This window comes from Chelonia mydas, chromosome 13, assembly GCF_015237465.2.
Source record: "Chelonia mydas isolate rCheMyd1 chromosome 13, rCheMyd1.pri.v2, whole genome shotgun sequence".
Taxonomy (NCBI): domain Eukaryota; kingdom Metazoa; phylum Chordata; order Testudines; family Cheloniidae; genus Chelonia; species Chelonia mydas.
Window position 1 is genome coordinate 40,073,709 of NC_051253.2, and position 13,246 is coordinate 40,086,954.

A 13,246-nucleotide genomic window follows, 5' to 3' on the forward strand; every position below is an offset into this window, starting at 1 on the left:
GCTCCCAGCCCCCTGCTCTGACTAGACCCCACTGTCCTCCCAGAGCTGGGGAGAGAACCCAGGAGTCCTGGCTCCCAGCCCCCTGCTCTGACTAGACCCCACTGCCTTCCCAGAGCTGGAGAGAGAACCCAGGAGTCCTGGCTCCCAGACCCCTGCTCTGCCTAGACCCCACTTCCCTCCCAGAGCTGGAGAGAGAACCCAGGAGTCCTGGCTCCCAGCCCCCTGCTCTGACTAGACCCCACTGTCCTCCCAGAGCTGGGGAGAGAACCCAGGAGTCCTGGCTCCCAGACCCCTGCTCTGACTAGACCCCACTGCCTTCCCAGAGCTGGAGAGAGAACCCAGGAGTCCTGGCTCCCAGCCCCCTGCTCTGACTAGACCCCACTGCCCTCCCAGAGCTGGAGAGAGAACCCAGGAGTCCTGGCTCCCAGCCCCCTGCTCTGACTAGACCCCACTGCCCTCCCAGAGCTGGAGAGAGAACCCAGGAGTCCTGGCTCCCAGCCACCTGCTCTGACTAGACCCCACTGCCTTCCCAGAGCTGGAGAGAGAACCCAGGAGTCCTGGCTCCCAGCCCCCTGCTCTGACTAGACCCCACTCCCTTCCCAAAGCTGGGGAGGGAACCCAGGTGTCTTGCGCCCCTCTCCAGCACACTCTGCCCCCCATTTATCTCTGATAGGGTTAAAACACACTCTGCACTCATGTGACAAGCCAACAGCAGCCACTTTCCTGTAATTTACTCACCAAATCACCGCCATGTTGGGTCGTGGTCCGGCACTGTAGACCGGGGGTTTCTGTCCGGGAGTCCAGCTCTGCTCTGTGGCTGTCGCGTAGCTCTTCTGAGGTATCTTTGCCTGTCAGACATCCCCTCTCCTCCCCCCCAAATGGTAGTCAAGATAATTATAGATTAAAACCAAGAGATGACGCCCACTGGGGAGCTTTCACTGTTACAGCTGGTGAGAAGGTGTGAAAATTGGACAGGCTGGCGAGGTGAAAAAACCAGGGTGAAAAAACAACATTGGTGTGACTTTCACTTGTGTAAACTTCCCCTTTTCAGCCCATGTTTTTTGTTGGTCAGTTTTCCCCAGAGATTGGTCACGACGGCCGCAGAGCACAGAAAAGATTGAGGCCCCTGGGGGCTCTTTTTGAGAACCTGCCGTGTGGGAGGGTGAAGAAGAAGACTTTACGGCTGTCTTGGAACTGGGGATAGAACCCAGGAGTCCTGACTCTCAACCACCCAGGATGGATAGATTGACAGTGGGTGTATTCGGGGATAGACAGATGTCCTGTACATAGTTGCACACAAGTTTCGTGTCTCAATTCTAGCCATCTTTTCTTTATTTTAATGTCTCCTGGCAGTTTGTCTTTATTACACAAAGGGTCTCTTCTGGTCCTTGCTCCTGTGAAGGTGGTGAGAAGTAGTTGGGTGGTTCCTCGCACCATGACTGGTGGTGGAATGTCCACTGCAATTTGACCTGTTTAGAACTCATCAATTCGTGGAGTTTCAGGGCAGAAGAAGGGATCACTGTGATCGGCATGTCCCCCAGCAATTCCTGGCCCAAGCCCCCACCTTCTGGTCGAGCAGAGCAGTTAGAAAGACAGGCCAAAGCTGGCTTTAAGGACTCCGTGTCATGGAGAGTCCAAAAGAATCCAGAAATAAGGACTGCAACCCCCAAAATACTGCAAAATTGGGAAAGCCAGCTGGGAGTGAATATTTCATCCTCAGTGAATTTCCCCTGGATCTGTCAGTGTCCCGGAGAGGCAGACTGAAGAGCCCAGAATCCGAGGTGTATGGTTTGAAAGATGTGTTTGCACAGAAGGGCAGGGACCGGAGGAGAAAGCGCGCGTGTTGAGTTATCTCATCCATCCATGACTCATGGAGGGCTCTTCCCTAGCTTTAACAAACGGTCTTGTCATCAAACAGAGGAAGGGACTTAGGGAGCTGGCTTCGGTTCCCAGATCTCCCACAGACTCCCCCTGTCACCTTGGGGAAGCCACGTCATCTCTCCAGGACTCAGTTTCCCCATCTGTTCAATAACAGTACTGATGCTCACTTCACACTGGAGAGCTGAGGAGGGCTGGACTCACACTGTGAGGCACGTGGGGAATATTTCTGCCTTCTAAAGGACCAGAGTCTCCTTTCAGCATCACTTGGAAAAAACCAGAGTGAGTCCTCTGGAGTTGCTCCAGGTTTACACTGGAACAGCCAAGGTCAGAATCCCATTTCTCGTGTTTTTCGTCCATCGCTCGGACACCACTTCACAATGGAAAGTTAAAGGGCAAGAGAAGGTCTGCGACAGGCCCATGGTCCCACAGCAGCTGGGAATAGAACCTAAGAGTCCTGACTCCTTTCCCAGGGAATTGGCCATTGGGCCAGGCAGCCATCAGGCCACAGAGGGAGGTGGATGGACGGATGTAGGTAGATCAGTGGCCTGGTTTTCAGAGTTTCCCCCCTTTTGATGGTTTCTCTCATATTCTCTTTCTTTTTCCAGCGACCCGCACAACGCCCTCCGTCTTCCCCCTGGTTCCCTGCTGCAGCAAGACCGGCAATGCGCCCCCGGACACCAGCTTGGCCTGCCTCGTAACTGGCTATTTGCCATCACCAGTGGACATCAAGTGGAATTCTGGCCAAGTGACCAAGGGGGTCAAAACTTTCCCAGAGGTGACGATGAGCAATGGGCTCCACACCCAGAGCAGCCTGCTGATCCCCTCTGACAGTTCCCGGCAGGGCGACCCCTACCAGTGTGACGTGACGCATCAAGGCTCAGCAAAGACAGTGTCCGGGAAGTTCCCTCAGGAATGTAAGACATGCGGCGGGGGGAGGAGGGGGCAGCCAGGCTGAGATTTTCAAAGCGCCTAGAGGGTCTGGGAGCCAGTTAATCTTAATCCACATCCCGTAGGTGCCTTTGGAAAAATCTCTCCCTGAAAGAGTGGGGAAAGTTTGGCCCCATGTTGGAACACACTGAGCCCTGGTGCTTTGTCATTGCAGAACTCCCACCCCCAGCGCCCGTCTCCGTGGGCCCTGGAATGAGGCAAACCTCAGGGTGAAATGCACCCCTGGGCAGAGACCTATGTTCCACTAAAGGGGAGGTTTTTCAGCCCTGCCTAAAATATTTAGGCACCCGGTTCCCCTGGGCACTTGGCATGTAAATCCCTGAGACACGCAGCTGGTCTGAAATGGCACCTAAGCCGCATGCTGCCCTTCTGTACAGGGGAAATCTTCGGCTCACTGCCCTACTCCCTCACCCTCACCCAAACCCAAACCCAGACCCAGACTCTTCCCACTGGGGGCGTAGAACAAAGCCCATTTGCTGCTTCAGTCCAAAGGCCAGGTTTGTTCACACACAAGGACTCAAAGCAAAACCAGTGCAACTCAGAGCACAGGCTCCCAGCCACCCGGGGCCCCCCCAGCGTTCAGCCGGCTGGATGGGGAGCGCACCCCCACTTTCCCACTAGGTCCCCTTTCCCGCATGGTTCCTAGCCCTCCTGCCTGGTCCGCATCTAGAGATTTCCCCCTCAGGTGCTTTCCTCAGCACTGAGCCAGAAGCTTTCCCTTATATAGACTGCAGCAAGCAGCCCCATGAAACTCCAATTCCCAGCAACCACTGGCCCTAACGGGGCTACACCCCCTTACAAGCTAGCACTCGCTTACACCTTTTTGTCATGGAGCTGTGTGTGTTTTTTGCACTCTGGCTGTTCTCGGGCATCTTTTGAAATGGATACAACCCCAGAGCAGCAAACGTAGGCATTCTGGGCTCAGAACTTGAACGGGTGTAAATCGACTGATCTCCACGGAAGTCAGTGGCCCTGTGCCGATTTACATCAGCTGAGGATTTGACCCTTTTTCCATAGTCAGACACAGTCAGTCCTCTCCCAGGTTTTCTTCTGATGCCATGTCATGCTCTACAGCACCACAGTCCCCCTTAAACAGGGGACATTAATTAAGGAAAAGAAGTTCAAAGAAACACAGCTCAAGTTCCAGCTTTGTCCCTGCTGTTTACCAGGGAGAACACACTCCATGCAGCATGTACAGAAAGAATGCATGGAGGCATTCAATATTTGCCTAAATGATTTAAGGGCCCTGTTCCCATTTGTTTTAATCCCTTACGTGGCTGTGAAGTTAATCCCTAGAGGCTGAATAAAGTACACAGTGTAAACACAGCAAACAAGGTCGGGTTTTTGCCAGTGGTGGGAGGACTGTAGAGTTAGCACTCTCTCAGGAAGGGGAGTGGGGATCTATGGAGAATGACACTGGACTGTGTTTTCCCCTCTCTCTGCTCTCAGTGTGTGGTTTGACAATGCCACCCCAGGTTCACCTCCTGGTCCCCACCTGCGAGGACAGCACCACAGAGAGCCAGCTAGAGCTGGTTTGCCTCCTCCTGAGCTTCAGACCCGGGAAAGCCGACGTGAAATGGCTGGTGAATGGAAAGGAGAGGAGCCCCCCCACCCCGGCCTTTTCCTCTGCAATGGGCACAGATGGCTCCTACATGGGGCAGAGCCGTATGACCGTCACCAGGCAGAGCTGGGAGATGGGGGACGTCTACACCTGTCAAGTGACCCACCCAGCAGGGGGAACAGAGCTCTCCATGCACAACGCCAGCAAGTGCTTGGGTGAGGGGCTACGCCCGTGCATGGTGGGGAGGTGGGGTGGAGAGTTACTCAGAAACCAGCCCTGCCTAAGGGTAGGTGGGACTGCACCTAGACCCCAGTGTGATGGGAGACATAGGAGTACCATAGAGAAATTGATACTGTAGGTGGATGGGAAGAGAAAGAGATATAATGGGGGGATGGATGGGTGGATGGGATGGATACTACCAGTGTTCTGTTGGGGATGGATGGATGGATAGATTAGATTAGATTAGATTTCGATAGTCTTTTTCTGCCTTTCCACATTATTTATGCTGGTCAATGACATCTCTTTGAATTTCTCAGGCTGCCTCAGAAGTTCACTTGACCCAACCATCTACTTAACCAAACCCTCCTATGAAGACGTCATCAAAAATTCTGGTCATGTTACCTGTTTAGTTTTGGGTTATGACTTAGCAGCCAGCAGAATCGCATGGAAAGTGGATGGGCAAGTCAGCTCTGCGGCAAAGACAGAAACTCTCAAGAAGAACAGCAACGGGACCACCAGCCTTGTCAGTTCTCACCCTGTGTCACTGGCCCAATGGGGACAAGGCACCATATTTACCTGCAAAGTGACCACACTCTGTTCTGGAGAACTAACCCAGGACATAAGCATGAGCAATACAGGTGAGTAGCCTTGGCATGTCAAAGGGAAAGGCAAACTCCAGTCATTGTTAATTGGGATTAGAGGGTGAAACTCACCCCGCACAAGTCCTAGGAAGCCTTGAAGTCCCAGTTAAACCCCCCAAATAACTCTTTGGCGGAGCCGAGGCCCTCAGCACAGGGGTGTATTTCAGCCGTAATTAATATTTGCCCTGTGAACCTCTCATTCAGGGGATCACCATTAATATCCAGTTTAGAGGTTTTCCCCGTATTCACTTTCTTCTTATCATTGAATGCCAGCTCCTCTAAGAATTTCACTCCCTTTTGCTCCCTGGGATCTGGGGATGTGGCCTTTGAGGGACTTAGTGTCCTATCTGTGACTCTGGTCTGATGTGCATTTGTACTTCTTATCTCTGGAAATCAGGCTGGTGCTTGTCATCCGGCATTCGGCCTTTCAGGGATATTTCTTGTGAGACTCTCTAAGAGCGTCCAGTGGAGTTAGGTTCCCAAATCCCATTGAAATACCCAAGGTGTCCAAGTCCCTTAGCCAGCCTTTGAAAATCTCGATTGTGTTGAATTTTGCTGTGAGCGTTTGAAGGAGGGCAGAGGCTCCATCTGAGTGAGCAAATGGGTTGGTGACCCAATGTCATGATGATGCATGGCGGAGACTTGGGGTGAAGAGGAGATAGTGTGGTTCAAGGCTTGGGGTGAGGGTTCAGGTTTGGGACGCAGGACTAGCTGAAAGTCCCCTGCCCATCTGCATTACTGTAAAACCAAGCTGAGGATAACGATCAGGATGATGATCTCGAAGGAGATGATGAAGATGATGTCGATGACAATGAAGAAGGAAATGAAGATGCTGAAGGAGAAAAAGAGAAAGAATGTTAGAATGCTGAAGGAGATGATGAAGATAAAGAGGAAGAGGATGATGATGAAGATTTTGATCTGAAAAAGAGGACGATAAAGAGGAAGGAAGTAATTATGAAGACAAGGGAGGTGAAGAAAATGAATATGATGATGGTGATGAAGATGAAGATAATGATGTTAAGTTGTTGCCTTTTAAGGTTGAAGTTCACTGTACATTCTGCGGGGAAGGCTTTGGAGTTCAGTTGAGTCTTTGGGTGATGGTCCATTTGAGTCTTTGAGTTTCAAGGGAGATGATGCTCAATGGTTGGCTTTTTGTTTTGCCTGGTCTAGTTTCACACATACTCTGAACAACTGCCCTCCCTGGCCCCTTCACACAGTGATAGCTGCTGGATATAAGTCCGTAACTTAGACATGCAAACCAAGTCTTATTTTTCTCTTGCCCCTCTTCCTTTTCATTTAGGCATCAGTAAGAAGGAGCCCACAGTCACCGTCTCCCGAGCCTACCACGAAGACATCTCTGGGAACAGTGTCTCCTTTACTCTCATCTGCGAAGCTAGTGGCTTTTACCCTGAAGAGATCAGCATGTCATGGTTGAAGAATAACTCCCCGGAACTCAAGTCCAGTTACAACAGTGGCCCTGTGTCAGGAAATGGCACTTTCTCTGCCTACAGCGTCCTGAAGGTTGAGCAAAGTCAAAGAGAAGGAAATTACGCCTGCGTGGTGCATCACCCAGCCATGGAAGAGCCCAAGAGGGTTGTGGAAAAGGTGTCCCTCGGTAAGTGGATTCTCAGAGGCAGGTATTAATTTGGGGATGTTCACACGTGTTCTTATCCCGTCCAGCCAATGGCATGAACAACTGCGTGACTCCATGTGAGCCCTCGTGGGAGGGGTGGCAATGAAGGATTTCTATCTCCGTTATGATGCTGTCTTTGGTGAAACCAAGACTTATTGCAACCTGATCTGGGTGGAGAATGTCCCCTCCACTCCAGTGCAGGAGAGTTCCCTGTATTTCCAAGGCATTATCCAGTCCGAAATGCCCCAAGTAATGGGGATCCCACCCCACCCCTGGAGGAGATGATTCCACAGCCTCACAGAGCACATCACCACTAAAGGAAGTGCAGGAAAACTGTCCTAATTGCAAGAGAGAATTTAAGGGAGGGTGCAGAATGTAATCTCATTGGGCTGTGATTTGGCCAAGACATTGGAGTGGACACTCTTGCTCTTGGGGAAAGTTCAAAGAGGTCTTTCATGGCTGGGAGGTGGTTGGCTGAAAATGTTCTTTTCTTCTTAACCATGGATCGCCCTGGGTGTTGTTTGCTCCACACTTGGACACGGATTCCCAAGGTGGCAGATTCACAATTTTGCCCTTATGGTCCCTTCTTATTCTTCAAATTTGTTGCTGGCACATTAGGAATGTCTTCATGGATCTGCAGCCATGACAGGCACGCAATTGAAATCTGTTCTCAAGGAAAAGATGAGCTGGGGTGGGGCAGATTCCATATCGGATTCAGAAGCTGACGAATTCATGCAAACAAAGGAGAGAAACCCCTCAGCTCCATTGCCCCACAGTGGGGCTTGGGAGTCCATATGAATCTGGAATCCCAGCTCCAGCAGCATCCACTTTAGAAACTAATCTCATGAGTGACACCATGCATATCCTTCACACAACATTCAATAGAGGACATTGTCCCTGGGTGCCAGGACTCCCATCAGTCTGGGCTTCCCTTCTGAGATTTCTAAAGTGATTCGAGGTCTCCCCTCCCCCATCGGCTTGCAGTGGAAGTTGAGGGACTCATGCCCTGAGGGACCTCGGCAGACCATGGGTGTTCAATAAAAATGGCCCTTCTGCCTGTGCAGGGGGTAGGGTTTAGGAAACACAAGTTCCGTCCTGAGCCGTGGGTGCAGTGTGGGGTCTAGTGGTTAGAGCAGGAGGATCTGGGTGCCAGTCATGACCATGGGCAGGTCATTTGTCCTGTTTTCCAGCTGCCATCTCTGGGAAATGGGGATAACTGCACTGAGCTCAGGCGGGTCATCGAGCTCATGAATTTCAGGCCAGAAGGACCCTGATTTGAGCCACCATGGCTGGTCTGTTCCCAGCCATGTTTTCCTCAATGGGACTTTCTCCCAACAAAACCAGAGACCTTCAGATTTGCTGCTGGGACCCAGAGACCCAAATAACCATAATGGGACCCAGGAATCCCAATCTCTCGGGTGGTTGGAAAATCTCAGCCATTTTCCCTGCTGCTCCATAAGATGAGGGTCCCGCCCCTTCTACCAGGGAACCCAGTGCCCTATTTCCACCTCCAATGACCCTCAGCCCCTTTCCCAAACAGCCCCTGGGCTTTGTGCCCCTGAGAGAGAGGCACTCAGTTTCCACCTCGTGCCTGTTGAAATATTTGCTCAGCCCAGCCCTCAACGCTGCCTCCTGCCCCCCACCAGGTGTCAGCAACTGTAATCGACACCCTCTGGAGGTCTCTCTCCTTCCCCCTTCCCTGGAGGACCTCTACATAGGGCAGAACGCCACCATCAGTTGTTTGGTGAGTGGCATGGAAACCCCCGGCAGCCTGGAGGTCTCCTGGAACCGGGGTAGTGGGGGCCCGTTGGCCGTGGTCTCCAGGGAGCCAGTGCTGCAGGAAGATGGCACCTACAGTGCAACCAGCATCCTGCGGGTGTGCGTGGAGGAGTGGCAGGCGGGGGAGGAGTTCACCTGCACCGTGAAGCACCAAGACATCCCATCGGCCATTGTCAAGAGCATCCGCAAGAGTCACAGTAAGAACTCAGCCTTTCCCCTGTAGGGGGCGCCAGCTCCCATCTGGCTGCAGGCTTGGCAGAGTGGCTGGCTCAGGATGTGGGGAATGGGACACGGGACCTTCTGTCTCTAGGGGCGCTAGTTCTGATCCGGCTTGAGGTCTTTGGGACTGGGATTCGCAAATTTGTGGTTGGGATGAAATGAGCAAATTTATGAGACGGGGGGGACAGAGTCAGGACTCCTGGGTTCTTTTTCTGTCTCTGGGAGGGGAGTGGGATGTCGTGGGTTAGAATAGGGAGACTGGAAGCCATGAGTCCTGAGTTCTAGCCCCTTTTCAGGGAAGGTATTTGGATCTGGTGGGTTAGTGTGGCCCGAACTCCTGGATTGTATCCATGGGTCTGGGTGGAGAGTGGGGGGTCTAGTGGGATATAGCAGGGCGATGAGGGTGGAGGATGGTAGCCAGGACTCCTGGGTCCCAATCCTTCGCATCAACCCTTTGCTGTTTCTCATGGCAGTGGTTTCCCTCCGGGCCCCTTCTGTCTACATCTCCCCTCCTCACGCTGAGGAGCTGGCTCTCCGGGAATTGGCCACCATCACCTGCCTGGCCTCCGGCTTCCGGCCCAGAGCCATCTTGGTGACATGGACCCAGCAGGACCGGCCCGTGCCCCAGGAAGCCTACACCAACATTGGCCCCGTCCGGGAGGCTGGGAAGGAGGAGCGCTACTTCATCTACAGCAAGCTCAATGTCTTGGCATCTGAATGGGAGCGGGGGGACACGTACGCCTGCGTGGTGGGGCACGAGGGTCTGCCCATGACCTTCATCCACCGGAGTGTGGACAAAGCCTCCGGTAAACCCACTGCCGTCAATGTCTCTGTGATCTTGTCCGATACCGACGTCACCTGCTACTGAGGAGCAGAGCCGCGTGGGCTCCTCACGGCGTATCTGAGATGGCCAGGGAACCTCGTGGGCTCTGGGATTCCTCTTAGCCTGTGTGTAAAGCTGTGGGAGCTCTGGTGTACAGAGCGTGGCTGTGTGTGGAATATGCCCAAATAAAAATGCAGCATGCCAGAGTTTGTGATGAAGGGTATGTCTTCTGGCGGAGACTGTCTCTGTGTCTCATCCACCCATCCACACTTCCTCCCACAATATCTAGATGTATCCCCCCACCTTTATTTCTTTCTTTCTCTCCAGCCATCCTCCTTTCCTTATGTATAGACTACATCAATTCATTCTTCCAAACAGGATCCATCCACCCATCCTAGGCTCTGGGGGAGGGATAGCTCAGTATTTTGAGCATTGGCTTGCTAAACCCAGGGTTGTGAGTTCAATCCTTGAGGGGGCCAGTTAGGGATCTGGGGCAAAAATAGGGGATTGGTCCTGCTTTGAGCAGGGGGTTGGACTAGATGACCTCCTGAGGTCCCTTCGAACCCTGATATCCTATGATTCTATACCTGTCTCTTTGATTCTACAATGTCCATGCATGCAAAATTATGCAATCTCCTCTCTGCATCCATCCATCTTCATGCATTGTCATGTTTCTACCTGTCCATCCCTCTGCAGTGAGTTGCTATCCATCCATTATCATTCATGATATTGCAACTCCTAGATCTCCTGACTGAGGTCAGAGCCCCATTGGATGCGCCCTGTACGAACACACAGAGCAAATGTCCTGGAACCAAGGAGCTGATAGTCTAAGCAGACAGAGGCTGGGATGGGATATTTTGGCACAAAAGGATTAAAATAGGGATGCTATAAAGAAGCAAGACACCCAACTCCCACTGCAATTGTGAATTTATCTTCACTGGCACCTAATTTCCTCAGAGTCCTTTAAAGACCCCAGCCCAGGTGGCTTGTCTCTGGTCACACTGCAGGTCAGTGGGAGAAGTGGGAATAGAGCCCTGATCCCCCATCTCCAAGACTTGTTTCTTAACTATTGCACCTTTCTCGCAATGTAGCCTAGCCACTCTGGCGTGAGAACCCTTAGGAGATGCGTCCTCACTTGACCACATAAGGTTAGAGGCAGAGTGCCCAGGAATCTGGTTTTATGTGTTTAGAGAGCTAGGCGGGAGGGTGAGACTGAGTTAGGAGCCTTCATTCCTCCCAGCTCTGTCCCTGGATGTATAGACATGGAGGTAGTGTGCAGGGGAAGTGATTTCACCTCTGTGTACGGGGTTAGGGAGACCGATACTGGAATACAGCATTCAGTTCTGGAGTCAACACGGAGTGACAGTCAGAAAAGGTAACAATGGTAGGAACCATTAGGAAAGGGACAGATATTAAGACAGTAAATCTCCTAATGCCACTGTATAAATCCATGGTATGCCCACAGCTTGAATATTGCATGCAATTCTGGTCGCCCCATCTCAAGAAAGATGTATTAGAAATGGAGAAGGTACAGAGAAAGGGGACAACATTGATCATGGGGATGGAACAGCTTCTGTCTGAGGAGAGATTAGACAGGCTGGGACTTTTCATCTTAGAAAAGAAATGACTAAGGGGGATATGACAGAGGTCTATAAAATCATGGCGGGTGTGGAGAAAGTAAATCAGGAAGTGTTATTTTCCCCTTCACATAATACAAGAACCTGGGGTCACCCAATGAAATTAAATGGCAGCTTGTTTAAAACAAACACAAGGAAGAACTTCTTCACACAACACAGTCAACGTGTGGAAGTAGTTGTCAGGGGATGTTCTGATGGCCCACAATATAAGTGGGTTCAAAAAAGAATTAGATAAATTCATGGAGGATAAGTCTGTTAAAGGGCACCATGAGCACAGAGCGGTGTGGCCTAGTGCCCATGGTCAATATATCAGCCCTGAAGTGCAGGACTTTGTTTTCTTGGGGCTAGAGTCAATTTAGCAGCCCTTGAGTGTAGGGGAGTGTGGCCTAGCGGCCAGAGTGAATAGAGAGGACCTCAAATGCAGGGCAGTGTGGAAATGGCCAAACCCAGGGGCCATCACCGGAGGGGATGAGGCAAGGGCGGTGGGACACGGGCTCACCTGAGCGCTCATCTAGGCCAGTCCCCTGCACTCATGGCAGGACTAAGTATTATCTAGACCACCCATGACAGGTGTTTGTCTCACCTGCTCTTAAAAATCACCAGTGATGGAGATTCCAACCCCCCCCAGTCAATTTATGCCAGTGCTTAACCACCCTGACAGGAAGTTTTTTCTAGTGTCCAACCGACACCTCTCTTGCTGCAATTTAAGCCCATTGCTAATTGTCTTACCCTATGAGGTTAAGGAGAGCAATTTTTCTCCCTCCTTCTTGTAAGAACCTTTTACGTTCTTGAAAACTGTTATCATGTCCCCTCTCAACCTTCTCTTTTCCAGCCTCAACAATCACAATTTTTAATCTTCCCTCATAGGTCGTGTTTTCTAGACCTTTCATCATTTTTGTTGCTCTTCTCTGACTTTCTCCAATTTGTCCACATCTTTCCTGATATAGACTGCAGGACAAGTGCTAGTAATAATAATAGGGCTCAGATTTTCCTGGATACTATAGCTGATGGATTCCTTCACCAAGTAGTTGCTGAACTGAGAAGAGAGGACGCCATTTTAGATTTGGTTTTGGTGAGCAGTGAGGACATCATAGAAGAAATGATTGTAGGGGACAAGCTTGGTTTGAGCGATCATGAGCTAATTCAGTTCAAACTAAATGGAAGGATAAACAAAAATAGATCTGTGACTAGGGTTTTTGATTTCCAAAAGGCTGACTTTAAAAAATTAAGGAAATTAGTTAGGGAAGTGGATTGGACTGAAAAACTTGTGGATCTAAAGGCAGAGGAGGCCTGGAATTACTTCAAGTCAAAGCTGCAGAAGCTATCGGAAGCCTGCATCCCAAGACAGGGGAAAAAATTCATAGGCAGGAGTTGTAGACCAAGCTGGATGAGCAAGCATCTCAGAGAGGTGATTAAGAAAAAGCAGAAAGCCTACAGGGAGTGGAAGATGGGAGGGATCAGCAAGGAAAGCTACCTTACTGAGGTCAGAGCATGGAGGGATAAAGTGAGAAAGGCCAAAAGCCATGTAGAGTTGGACCTTGGAAAGGGAATTAAAAGCAATAGTAAAAGGTTCTATAGCCTGTGACAAAGCTCTGTCCTTGCCTCCGTGGGTCCCGTGTTTCCCTGGTGCATTTCGCTAGCCTCAGAGGCTCACTGTGACCCTCCCCATAACCCTTCTCTCTCTAGAGACAAGGGTCACAGTCTACTGAGCCATTTTCATCATAAGCCAGTGAGGGAGGTGAGGAGAAGTTATCCTTCCTTGCACAGTCTCTGTTGTCTCACAGTCTCAGTGATTAATCAGGGGGCAACGGTGGGGGGAGCCCGGGCCCACCGTCTACTCTGGGCTCCAGCCCAGGACCCTAATAGTATCAGCTGTGGTAGCTGACCTTTTAGAAACATGACATG

The 13,246-nt window shown here is 51.1% G+C and overlaps 2 gene segments (V, D, J or C); one reads left to right on the forward strand and one right to left on the reverse strand.

Moving 5' to 3' along the window:
* LOC102932895 overlaps positions 1–13,246 on the reverse strand; it is a 489,191-nt gene that overhangs the window by 5,990 nt on the left and 469,955 nt on the right.
* LOC119567831 lies at positions 530–9,910 on the forward strand. The segment is given in 5 exon segments: positions 530–2,795; positions 4,279–4,605; positions 6,551–6,865; positions 8,530–8,859; positions 9,355–9,910. Coding segments are annotated over 5 exon segments (1,500 nt in total).